General features: G+C 41.7%; 5 protein-coding genes across 5 annotated transcripts; 3 read left to right on the forward strand and 2 right to left on the reverse strand.

Moving 5' to 3' along the window:
- Positions 1–76: 76 nt before the first annotated feature.
- On the forward strand, positions 77–2044 carry NEHOM01_1426 (uncharacterized protein; the record flags this gene model as incomplete). Its single annotated transcript, XM_051490304.1, has 1 exon — positions 77–2044. One exon carries the CDS (start codon positions 77–79, stop codon positions 2042–2044), a length of 1968 nt encoding a protein of 655 aa, XP_051346264.1.
- A 339-nt stretch (positions 2045–2383) lies between these two features.
- Positions 2384–3496, forward strand: NEHOM01_1427 (uncharacterized protein; the record flags this gene model as incomplete). Its single annotated transcript, XM_051490305.1, has 1 exon — positions 2384–3496. One exon carries the CDS (start codon positions 2384–2386, stop codon positions 3494–3496), a length of 1113 nt encoding a protein of 370 aa, XP_051346265.1.
- An 816-nt stretch (positions 3497–4312) lies between these two features.
- On the forward strand, positions 4313–7228 carry NEHOM01_1428 (insulysin; the record flags this gene model as incomplete). The annotated part of the gene is made up of 1 exon (XM_051490306.1): positions 4313–7228. One exon carries the CDS (start codon positions 4313–4315, stop codon positions 7226–7228), a length of 2916 nt encoding a protein of 971 aa, XP_051346266.1.
- A 203-nt stretch (positions 7229–7431) lies between these two features.
- On the reverse strand, positions 7432–9294 carry NEHOM01_1429 (uncharacterized protein; the record flags this gene model as incomplete). The annotated part of the gene is made up of 1 exon (XM_051490307.1): positions 7432–9294. One exon carries the CDS (start codon positions 9292–9294, stop codon positions 7432–7434), a length of 1863 nt encoding a protein of 620 aa, XP_051346267.1.
- Positions 9295–9503: 209 nt separating this feature from the next.
- On the reverse strand, positions 9504–12713 carry NEHOM01_1430 (uncharacterized protein; the record flags this gene model as incomplete). Its single annotated transcript, XM_051490308.1, has 1 exon — positions 9504–12713. One exon carries the CDS (start codon positions 12711–12713, stop codon positions 9504–9506), a length of 3210 nt encoding a protein of 1069 aa, XP_051346268.1.
- Between the last annotated feature and the right edge of the window lie 317 nt (positions 12714–13030).

A 13030-nucleotide genomic window follows, 5' to 3' on the forward strand; every position in this document is an offset into this window, starting at 1 on the left:
CAATGACCAGTCAAGTTGAAGATGCAATCATTAATTGGACCTTTAAAGACACAATAAGAATACCCTTGAATTTTTAATGGACCATAACCAAGAGCTAGAGAAGATGGAAAACGCTAATGCTAATTCAGAATCTAGAAATGAAAGTCAAGATCCCAATGACAGCCAGAACAAGAAATTGCTTAAAATCGTCTCAAAACCTCAGAAGAAGAGAGATAACAATAAGAACGAAGATAGTGATAAGTCGGGAAGTGAGTCGGATGTGGAAGAGACAAACCAGGAAATCATTAAGGCGGCCTTGGCCGATGAGCAGGCGAAGAAGTCACTAGAGACGGCTAAAGAACAGAAGCGGAAACACTTGAAGAATATCTCGACTACCGAAAAGGAGGGGTTTTCTATTTTCTCGGTGGAGTCGTACATTGAATCGAACTTTAAAGGACACTGGTTCTACTTAGCTATGCTGGCCTATCTGCTGGTTGGTACCTTTTTGATCATGGTGGCACCTTCAGTGGCGCTGGTATTAAAGAAACAGCCCATGCCAAAAGTGTTTGTGGCCATTAGTGAGCAGCCAGACATTACTAGTTATCAGAAGAACTTTAAGCTGGCCTTGTTCTTCAGTGCGCTCTTCATTACTTATTTGGTCTTGCGTGAGATCTTCAACCAGACGGTTTATATGTTATTGGTGATTCACCAGCTGATGGGCAAGAAGATAACCAAAGATACGAAAGTGTTTCTTTTTATTGCTAACGATATAAGGTCTTACCTGGCTATCTTCTTTTTCTTCTTGCTTGCTGTGGTACATTGTAATCTGTTTTTGGACGAGTACTGGATAACAAATGAAACTAGTGGGTATGGAAGTTTGGGCGGGTACTGCTTATGTCTTGCCTTGCTGACCGGTATGTTCATTCTGGAGAAGTTCTTTTTGAAGATCACTGTGGCTTATTTCGGGAATAACGTCTTCTCCAGTAGGATTGGAGATGTAAATCTGAAATTATCGATTGTGCGCCGATTATGGATCTATTCCGATGCTGTTTTTACGCAGAACACTATTCTGCTGAATACTGAGTTGTTAGCTGGGTTGGAAGTTAATGATAGTTTCTTGTTGCACTATGATGATTTCAAAATTCGCTCGAGTAACAACTGCCAAGAGATTATTGAAAGCATCTACCAGAAACTTGGGGTTGAGGCTCTTACGGAAGAACATATTCGCAGTGCCTTTGGCGGGCCTTGGGAAGACATTTGGTCCTACTTGACTTCGCACGTGGGCCCTGAGGGCGATGAAGAGGTTAAAGAGATTTCCTTGGAAGGACTTGCTAAGCTAGCTAAGTTGGCCTATTCGGAAAAGGTTGATTTGAAACGAACTTTGTACGACCGAGACAATCTTCTGGGTAAGTTGGACTCTATTTTGGTATCGGTGGCTCTCATAGTTACTTTGATTGTTAGTACGCCGCTGATTGGGTTTGATCCTATTAAGTATATGGCAGGAATAATTCCGCTGATTATGAGTTCGGGTTGGCTCTTTTCGGACATTATCAAGGACGTGTTCAACAACTTTATCTTCTTGTTGCATGAGCATCCCTTTGATGTAGGAGACCGAATTATGGCTAAGGGTGAAGAGTTGACAGTACTGCGTATTGAGCTGATGTACAGTACCTTTACTTCGCGTGGAGGCACAGTTTGTTACATTCCGAACAAAGAGCTGATTAAGGAGAACATCTTCAATATGCGCCGTAGTGACATACAATCAGAACTGGTTACTATTATCATCAGTGAAGAAATGAAGATAGAGAATGTTCAGCAACTAAGAACCACACTAACAGAACTTATTAAGCACAAAGAACTCGAGAACAAAAAGAATATCACTATCTATGACTACGAGCTACAAAACGGGCACACCACCATCACCTTCAAGATTGAGTACCTCAGCAACTTCCAAGACCCTGAGCCTCGTTTCACCAGAAGGTCTGCGCCCATTGAAGTGATTCAGAAGTCCATCAAGGACAACAACCTTACCTACCTGGAACAAAAGTCAGCTAAGAGTTTATAATCTGGTCAACCACTAGCCTAAATCTTTCTTAGGCCGTTCGGACACTCGCTCCTGTCTGTGCCGAGCTATCAACCGAAATAAAGCACTTGCTGAGTTGGGCGCATGCCATCTATTTTTATCATACTAACCCCAATCTACCAGCAGATTTTGTCAACTACCCTGTCCTTATAACTCGTTGTAATCCTGCCACGACTCACAAGTATATCACAGCCACATCACATCACATCACAACATCACATCACATTACACTAACACAATACCATTCCAATCTAATATTACACAAACCCAACACAAACCCAATATTATGCTAAATTCAAAATTTATATTTTAGATAAGAATATGTGGGGATATGAACAAAATACTGGTGCTTACCAGCCATATTCGTATAGCTTTATGCCTTTTTATAACCAAATGCTGATGCCTGTACCTCAAGTCGATGCTCCTAGTCGACCTATTAGTGATAAAAGGATGCAATGCATTCACTTATCGCTAATTATAGGTAAACACATCTTGATTGGGCTTATCGCTTTCTACGCGGCCTGTTTGACTTATGACTTGACCGGCTACATTGACCGACTCTTTAATACGGCGCCGGGTGCTTGGATGTTAGTATCTATTTATGGACTAGCGCTGCTGCTGATTGACTACTTGTTCTTTGATCTGCTAATGAGCATATTTATGGCTTTCCAGAAGAAACCGCCCAAGGATATAGTGCAGTTTACAGCTACAACACTGACCTACTCCATTGGTCTTACCTCCCTCGTGTTCGGTTTCGCCTGGCTTATGCGGTCTCAGAAAGATTTCTTGGCTGCGGCATTTTCGGCCTTGACTACCCAGAGTATGGCTGTTTTCACGAACAGACTGTTTTGTATGGATGATAAAACCTTACGCCTGCACGAGAAAGGCAGTGTGATCAGACTCTTTGTTGTTTTTGGTGGAAGTTTACTGCTAAGTGCTTTTGTGTTTACGGCTGCTTGTGCTTTGTGCTATCTTTGTGTCTGGTTTGACCGGAATAGACGAATTGCTAAGATTTCCCTGCAGAGTTCGCTGGCTTTTGTCGGTTTGTTTCTTCTAGAACTGCCATTTCTGATTGCTTTTGCTGGAAGCTATAACCTGTCCTTATCTGACATCAAAGGATTGTTCACTACGATCTTACTGCACTACTTGCCTATGCTGGTTACACTGGGATCTTTAGTCTATCAAAACTATTGCTACTTTTCCGGTCGGGATATGGGTCTCTATCAGAAAACTATATTTGGCGAGCATCATATTATGCGCATTGAACTTGCCTCTGTGGTTGTGCAGTTGCTTCTCTTCTATGGCTACTGGATGAGCCTGTTCTCTACTCTTCGGTACGGGCGCATTGTTATGTTTGGGGGAGACGAGCTTAAACTTACCAGTGGAAGTTATCCAAGTATGGGCCATTTTAATCTAGATACCATCGTGTTATAAGACAGCGGTATTAGTAGCTAGTAGTTGATTATATCGCTATAATGCTTCTATATCGGCCTTATCTATTGATGGATTTCTTCTAACTTAAATACTATTCTACCGCAGTAGTCGGAATAAACTTAAAGATAAACTATATGCAACTGGATTCTGAATTGAAGACTTTAAGAGTATTTTATATGAAGTTGCACATTCCTAATTCCAAAGATGATTATGATATATAATGCACCTTCTCAATATAATATAGCCATTGCTAGTAAACAGATAGCAGACAACCGCCTTTATTGTTAAAATCACATTGGAAGTTCAGAAGATGGCATTGGGTTAGTATTAGGTTAGTATTCAAGTACATAGTAAGGTTGTTATCATGCTAGTATCTGGTTAGTATTGGGTTGGTGTTTGGTTAGTATCGGGTTGGGGTCATGTTAATATTTGGGTTAGAGGTAATTGCTACACTCCAGGCATATTCCAGAAACTAAAGTTAACTTGACCAAAAGCCATAGCACTCACTAATACAACATTAATACAACTGACTGTATGATGGATTAGTACTTAGGTTTGTATTATTAGGTTAGCCCAAATTGAGGTTTCCATTTGTATATTTTAGAATAGCATTCACTGCATCAATATACCACTTGATTTCAATAAGCAGCCAATTATATCTTAATCCCAACCTAATCCAATACTAACCCAATTCTATCTTAATAATATCTTGATAGGATTTAGAACTCTTAGAAACTTTTTACATTTCCTTATTGGGTAATTTTCCTTATTGGGAAATGCTATTTAAGACTAGAAGTTTTTTCCCCTATTATTTTGATGCCGATCACATATAAGATTCGTACTAGAGCCCGATCTCAAAAGGTCAAAGTGGCTTTTTGGGGCATGATCTTGATGGCAGCTTTTGCAACACTTGGGATTATCTACTTCAAATATCGAGTAGAGAAGCAGCAATTCCATAGTCAACTTTGTGGAGATAAAGATCAGAACCTTTATGAAGAGATGAAGCTTGCCAATGGCATGCGAGTAGTAGTGGTTAGCAACCCAACTACGCCCATGGCAGCAGCAACTCTCTCAGTCGGTGTTGGTTCAGCCAATGATCCTACAGAACATCCCGGTTTAGCCCATCTTCTAGAACACATGCTCTTTATGGGCAGTGACAAATATCCTGTGGAGGATCACTATAACAACTTTATTAGTAGTAAAGGCGGAATGCGTAATGCATTTACTTCTCTTTTTGAAACCACTTATTTACATGCCTTACCTGTTCAACATGGCAAAGAAGCCCTCTCTATTTTAAGCCGATTCTTCATTGATCCTCTAATTAGCGAAAATGCCCTAGAACGAGAAAAGAAGGCCGTTGATAGTGAGAAGAAAATGCACCAGTCCAACAACTTTTCTCGGCGGCTTATTCTCTTGTCCAGTTTCATCAAAAAGACCCATCCTATGTCCAAATTCACTCTTGGCTCAGAAAAGACCCTAGCCAATGCTATCCGGGCTGATTTAATGAGCTTCTGGAAGTACCACTACACTCCCCAGAATATGACTCTGGTCATTTTCGGCAAGGAGAGTTTGGAGGAGTTGAAGGGGTATGCTACTGAGTTCTTTAGTGATGTCAAGGCCCATAAAGACGCTAAATGGGAGTTTTCTGGTGAGCCTACTCATATCGAACCTGCCACTAAACGAGACCGTGCTGATAAGTCCTATGATATTGGAACCAGCGAGATTAGAAACAAGATTGTGTACTACCGGCCATACAAAGACGAAAAGTCTAGTACTCGGCTTACAGTTTACATCCCTTTGCCAGCAATGCGATTTGCTTATCAAGAACATACTTTGAGTTTTTTGATCAAGATGTTAGATAACTCCAATGATGGTTCTCTCTCTTCAATCCTTACGAAAAACAACATTGCAACCTCTATAGGGCTCTTTGCTCAAATGGAAAGAGATGTGACTATTTTTGGTGCTCAACTTGTTCTAGTCGATGCTACTCCTGAGAAGATTGCTAGTGTGTTGAATCTCCTTGAGACTTATCTTAACATGATCAAAGAAAATGCCACCGAAACGTTATACCAGAAGTACGCTAAGCTTATGCAAAAGCAAAAGGAATGCCTTGATCCAACCGATCAGTTAACAACTACCATGATGATAGCCGGTAACTTGTCCTACCGATCACTCAAAGACGTGTTCACTGGTGATTATGATTGGACCAGCTTCAACAAAACCGACTTTGATTATATTCTCAGCATTGTAGCCGACCGGTCCAACTGGATGGTCTTCGTTGAGACGAATGATCTCTTCCCAGGCAAGTCTCTCTTATCCGACCCGTACTTTGATGTCAAATACTTCATTGAAGACGTCTCTAAGCCAACTGATGCCACCATTGATGCTCTCCAAAGCAAACTTGCTTGGGTAACTGCTGACTTTGGTGAAGAATTAGACTTTGCTACGGCCCGAAGCCAGAACATTTCTTATCCCCTGGGTTCAACCTTCAAGAAAATCGTAGAATGCGATATCCCGGCCGGCAAAGAAATCGAACACTTTGCCATTACAGAAGATGGTTTTGAAGCTCACTTAATCCACAAACAAGATATTCATTCTAAAGACGTCTACCTTATCCTCTGTCTAGGATGTGATGAGGTTTACAAGAACATCAATACTTTCGTTTCCTTCTCAGGATATACAGTGGCCTTCTTGAACAACTTCCTTGTTGCTCATAAAGAGGAAATGCAAACCTCAGGCGTATCTCTTGATTATATTGTGGAAGGATCAGGAGCCATTTCACTCTCTTTCACTGGTAACCCACTCGTGCTTGAAGACCTAATTAGGGTCTTCTTCAAAGAGTTCAGGACAAAGAAAGAAGAACTGCTAACCCAGACTATCCATGCCGCAGTAGCTAAACACGATAGCTTAAAACAGTCAATTCCTGTTGGTAAGGTCTATTTAGGGTTTTTGAGAAGCCTAAACTACTACAAGCATCTAGATGATGACGAATGCATTAAGGCAGCTCGCGACTTAACTGTTGACAAGTTCTTCTCAGTCACTGAAGCGGATATCAAACTATATGCCGTCGGTAATCTTACCCAATCTGAATTCTCTCGTATTTGCCAGCTAATCAAGACCAATGTCACGCCCAATGCCCAGAAGAAGTATGCTTTACAAAAGCCGGCCATGACTCATGTCGATGTGGCCGTGCATGACCAGGAAAGCATTGCTGTCTTAGTATCTCACGAAGTAACCAAGTTCGCGCCAGTTAAAAACCTTATTGTCGCCGATCTTATCAACCAGTTCATCTCCAACAAGTTCTTTGATGAGTTGCGAACCAAGAAGACATACGGATACTTAGTCCAGATGGGTTCTAGTGCTTTATTCTCTCAAGCTTATATCAACTGGATCGTTCAAACCACCCATTCTTACGAGGATACCAAGAAAGAAATACTTCAGTTCATTGCGGGTATCTCCTCAATCATCAAGAATCTTCCTTCTACTGAGTTTGAAACAACCAAGCAGTCACTAATTGCGCTTTACCAGAGCAAAGCCAATAATGCATCAGAATACCTCGGCCGACGCCTTAACTTCTGGCGCTTCCATGGCTTTGACATCAATAGTATGGACAAAATAGTCGGCTTGGCTACTGCTATAACCCAAGAAGAACTGGCCAACTACTGTGCCACCGAACTCTCCAAAAACATCACCACCATACTTGCTTCTAACAAAGTAATTAATACAGCTTAGTGTCTCTCTTAGATACAACAATAAAGCTTTTTGGCGATCTATTATAGTCCGATTTAATCTTCTGTTTATTTTGATCAGTGTTTTGATAGTTCTAGTTGGGTCTGTTTTGGGCCAATAGTTATTGAGTCTAATGTAATTGTAGTGGATAGATAGTAATCAAATGTTGTTTATTGGATATGATGAGATGTTACGTCATACGTCAGTTAAGAGAAAGGAGTAAACTTAATGGTGGAACTTTGTATTTTCTGATTGAGGTTTGAGGTGTTGTTAGTTGGGCTATTGTTTAGCCACTCGCTTACTGCGGCGTCGGAGACAGAATCTTTGTTCTTCTCGATATACGCTGACCATGCATCATGGGTGGTTTTGGCAGCAAAGACAAATCTACCTTGGGCTAGTGCGTGTGCAAACTGAGTATTGCGGGGCTGGGTGGGCGTTAAAACAAAAGTCGTATTCTCGATAGCAAGCTTTTGGAGATGGCCGAATAGTTTAGGGATCCTCTCGACGTCATGAGTACTGGCCGTGGCTTTGTTTCCAATTTGGATGTGGAGTTGGGTTGTTAGTTGATGGGCGAGTATGCTAGCCATGTTCTCAAGACTCATTTTGAAGGCGTCATTGGAAATAGCCTGTTCTTTAGAAGTCCAGACAAAAAGATTAACGTTCTTGCCATCTCCCCTGATGTTAAAGAATGATAGAGGTGCATTGTTGGGTTTGTCAATAAGATTGCTGTCTATCTTGGTGGTTAAGTGTAGGGTTTTGCTAGCGGCGGTGTACTCAAAGACAATGGTGTCATTGGAAGACATACTAGGTCTAACACTAGTGCCACTATCAACTCCATTTGCAGTGATGATGAATGATGCGTTTAATAAGAAAATAAGACGAGCGGAACGGATCAGCTGATAGGGAACCGAAAGGCTAATGCAGAAGAGAGAGATTTCGTCAGCAAAGGGAGTAACACTAGGCATAGCGCCATCGAAAGATATACTGACATCGGGCACATTAGCCAATGGAATGAGAATCGAGGAACAAACAGAATTAGCCTTAATATCGTTAAAATAGACTCTCCTTGGCTTGGAGATAAAGTGACTAGGAATAGATGAAGAGTCCAATTTGTCGAAACTAATCCCTTGGAGGGTTAGTGATAATAGATTGGAAGTGTCAACACATGAGGCAAATGACCACAGATCTTGTAGGGGCATGCTGTGAAGTGTTAGGGATTTGAGGTATTGGCTGGTTTGCATGGGCCTGGCAACTGGGTGGCCTGAGATCAGTCTTTGACCACCAATTTCTAAGCCGCCGAACTTTATCGTGCTAAGTACCAAGGCCAAGGACTGGTATGTAAAACTGCACTGTGCTAATGATAGGGTTATTATATCGCTTCTTGGGTCGCCGTGACTAAAAAGGTCGTTGAGCTTGGTGATAAACTCATTATGCGCCAGGATATTGCTATTATCCAGATAAAAGACAGTAAAAGGATTGCCTAAGGCCTTGCAGAATTCGAGTGTTTTACTTAACTGGGCCACTTCTTGGTTCTCTACTAGAGACACTCTTATCCCTGAAAGACTATCCGGGGTTTGTGGGGGTAGTTTGGGATAGAGGCCGGGTGCTCTATGAGAGTTGATATGATTATCAACATCGGCTTCGGTGTATTTTATGTTTGTTTTACCTAGTAGGGTTATATAGAAGTTTTGATTGGACCTGCTATTTGAAATCGGGGCAATATTCTCAGGCATATCCATTTCTTCCATAGGTGGTGCTGATGGTTCCGGATGGAATTCTTCCAGGGGCGGCGCTGATGGCTCTGGATGGGCTGGTGGTGATGACGGATTTGTTCCTGAAGTCTGAGGGATAGTTGTTTGTGATTCATGGGGCGCCGTGGTCGATGATTCGCGGCCATCTTTACCTTTTTTGTGTAACCGCTCTGTGGCCCTACTTATTAATGAACCAAATGCGTGATAGAACTTCTGTTCTCCCTTCTCTTCCGCCCTACGTATATATATTCCAATGATTCCCAGTATTGCTAGAACTATAACAACAATACACAAACGCTTCTTGAGTTTTGCTCTCATAGGAAATTACTGATTGCAGATATTTGTTCTATTTACACAGCTATTGGTCTATAACCGCCAATCAAATTGGTTTATAACTGCCAGCCAATCTTTCAGTTGTAAATATGGCAAGCTAGGCAGCGATTGGATGGTTTTAGATAATGCTGGTTTTGTAGAGCTATTGCGTGCTCTATGTTCAATACAATATAAATGCCAAGTCGCTGGTTTATTCATGTTAGATTTGCACAAATGATATGGATTTGGCGAAGGTCTTGGTCTGGTTCTTTCTCAAGATATGCGCAAAGGGTGGCGAAATCTGGATAAGCAAGGTAGAAATAAACATGCTGATCAGGCAATGCCATGTCTTTGAGCCAATCAATGTTACCTGTCGGCAAGTCGGTGCTGTCCTCGGCCAGAACAAAATTAGATAAAGGTATGCTTAAAAGCTGATGAATGTTATCGTACGCCTCTTTTTGTTTGCAACTTGTGCAGTTGTACACCATGTCTCTTTGAAGTCGAATCGCACACTTATCACAGAGTGGGTGTCTACATTTAAGATAGCAAAGGGTTGCGAAATTATACTTGGAATCAAATGCATCGCCAGATTTCTTAGTATCTAGATCTTCCTCTTTCTCCTCCACTGGTGGATCACTAATATCCTTATAACAAATCGAGCACACAATATACATGCTTTCTTTAGTCTCTCTAAGCTGGGTTAGAATCATTTGAAACGAGGCACTGTGGTTAATGCGGTCGGGAGTGAAGAGTTCGAGTAGCTTTGGATCGTTATAAAGCCGGCGTAGCATTGTAAGTGACACGGCAGTAAATTCGGATACTGGGTTAGAAACAGTCGCTAGAAGACTGTTGCGATACAGTTGAATTGGGATTTCAATAAATGGCGCCGTTGAGTTCGGACTCTGTATTTGAATCTTATTGAGCATATTCAGCCCATCAATCCAATAGTGACGTGAAGCAACTATAGCCCGCGCCTCGCTCGACATGTTACTATTCTCTAACCGCAAAGCAACCAGGCCTTTAAATCGACAACCCACCCACCGAATAATAGTTACTAAATCAGCTTCGGTTAATAGTGGGGTGTCGTAGAAATATAAGACCAGCTCCAGAACAGTTCCCTTTGACATTGGGTTCTGCTGTGGCGGGTTAGGGTGGGACTGCGCATGGGCCTTGGCTTTAGTTTGGCGGTGGGTGAAATCAGACTTTATCCGAATTAAAGTGACACCACGAAGAGTAAACCTTGTCCTATCCAGTGCTATGCCTTTAGTAGAAGAGTCGAATTCAATGTATTGGTCAAATAGCATCTCACATGGGTAGAGACCGTAGGAAAGAAGAAGCACTGACAAGGCGCCACGATATGACTCAAATTCCTGATCGCTCACTTGTAAAGACAGCTTGTGTAAACCAAGATCTTTGATGGTCAGGCCTTCTCGTTGTTTGGCCTCTATGTATTTGAAGAGCGAGAATCCCTTGATTTCCTCTGGGTTGTTGGCGTGTTTAACTTCATTTAAGCCGGCGAAGCCATTGATCAAGAGTGTTGTAATCTGGTTGCCTACTGGAAGGGAAAGCACTTGGGCGATAGCAAGGCTAGTGAATCTTTCATTTAAAATATGTACCTCGGTGCGCTTAGTAAAGTTGTAGTGGCCTAGCATCCAGTAAATAATATGGTCATCGACATTATCTAGCACTAACGTTTCGACATTGAGGTTCCACTTAGTGTATTTGGCCGCCTTATAGTTTAAAGCTGCTACACTGAACTTTGAGGTCTTTTCATCAGTATTGCGGATATTAGAAATGTAAAGTTTATCGGCAGTGATGCCCTGAAAGATAGTTAGAATGTCAATGCAGGTTTCGACCCGGTTTTGGATTGGTGTTTTGGCTCCATTAAGATAGATGGTGGGATAGTGTATATTCTGGCAGAAGCAGGCGCACAACTGGTAATAGTACTTGATGCTAGCGGGAATGTGGGGAGAATCAAGCTGAATAATAAGATCCCATTTAGGTTTCCATGGCTGGCTCAGCCGCTCGCCACAACATACAATACCCTCATCTTCGATTACGTTGGGTACCACCAAGCATTCATCAAGCCCACAAAGCGCTTCTAAAGTGTTATACAAGTCGCATCGTCCTTTTGCATATTCTAACCGAACATTGCTGACTATAATGCCATGTTTAGCCAGAGTTTCTGAATTGTATGTTTGTCTGTAGTAATCAAGAGGACCACATGGCATCTTAGTGGCAATACTGTAAGTGATGTTAACAGCATCGATTTGGGACCGTGTAGCTGTCTGGTTTGGGGTGGACTGAAGCATTGCGAGCATCGAGTCTTGGGTAATTGGAAGTTTACTAATGGAATGAACGCTGATTATAGATTCGTTGTTCACGGCCAGATACTGCAAAAGGTCCCATGATGCCTTCAAACATATTTGCGGATGCCTATCCCTAGCAGATTCAAGACCGGATATTGCTAGTTGGGTGCCTGGATCACTTTCAATAGTGATCTGTTTGCACGTGGAAGGAGACGTTTGGAGGACCTTAAGATTAATACTGGCATTCCTAGGCAAGACCGAAAAGATAAGAGTATAATTGGCTTCGAGAGATAACTGGCTAAGACAAGAAGTATTATAGGATTGACCATTTAAGAAAGTAATATTGGAAATGGGTCGCAAGATAGTAATACCAGGACAAATAGTATCTGGAAGCGTATCGTGCGCTAAAGTCGACAGGAAGAACTGTTCTTTTACCTTATAAGTAGCATGCTCCAGTGTGTTTTGTGCTTCTGCTTGGCAGGCGGCCAAATCGATCTGGCTGACATACTCTTCTTTGCCTAGTTCAGTGCATAAATGGATAAATATCAAGCCAACATCAACCATGTTGAGAACTCGAGATAAAATCTGCTGGTTTATCTGGTGGCACTTTGGGTTGCCAGCCGCGCAGGTGATGTGAATAAGATCAGTTCTAAGAACCGCAATCTTTCTCAAAGCTGCTAGAGCGCGCTTTGCTTCTTCCACATCAGTATATTTAGGTAGTTGAAAGCGTATATCACGATCAAGATATTCTACTTCATAAGTGGGTGTATTTAGAAGAATCTCAACATGGGCCAGCGGTTGATCCTCGGCTGCAATAAGTGCTGGCTGTTCGTAAGATACATGCGGCGTAATATTCACGATCGGTGGAAGGGTAGGAAGTCTAATCCAACTAAACAACGGAACATGTCTTTTCTTCCCATTCTCAAAGGTAAATCCAATTGACTCTAAAAGGAGATGTACTGTTTTTGAATCCGGCAAAGATTCCAGAGCCCCCACATCTGGTTCACTAGCACCAGTCAAGATAACTAGCAAAACGCACACTCCAATCCAACGGCCAAATTTCTTAAAGCGCCAAAGATTGATAGACACAAGTTCGTTTATCATATGATCAAACATACTCCGAAAAAAGTAAATTTGCCCAATTAAGAATATTACCCAAAAAGGAAATTTAACCGATATTTTGAAATTTGATTTCACTCAATCATCATCCATTTAGCGGCCTCTCTTCCAACCATTCATCCATCCACCCAACCAACCATTCATCCGTTCAAGCATCCAATCAATATCAATACAACAGCCCCTTCTATTTAACAAGCCTAATACCAACACAATACCAACACAATTACTTACCTTCTGCTTAATACTAACCGCTAAATCCATTCACTACAGACCATATAGTAATAACCCAAACCAACCCAATCAAACCATTTCTT

This window comes from Nematocida homosporus (assembly GCF_024244095.1).
Source record: "Nematocida homosporus strain JUm1504 chromosome Unknown 4480, whole genome shotgun sequence".
In the NCBI taxonomy this organism is placed as follows: domain Eukaryota; kingdom Fungi; phylum Microsporidia; genus Nematocida; species Nematocida homosporus.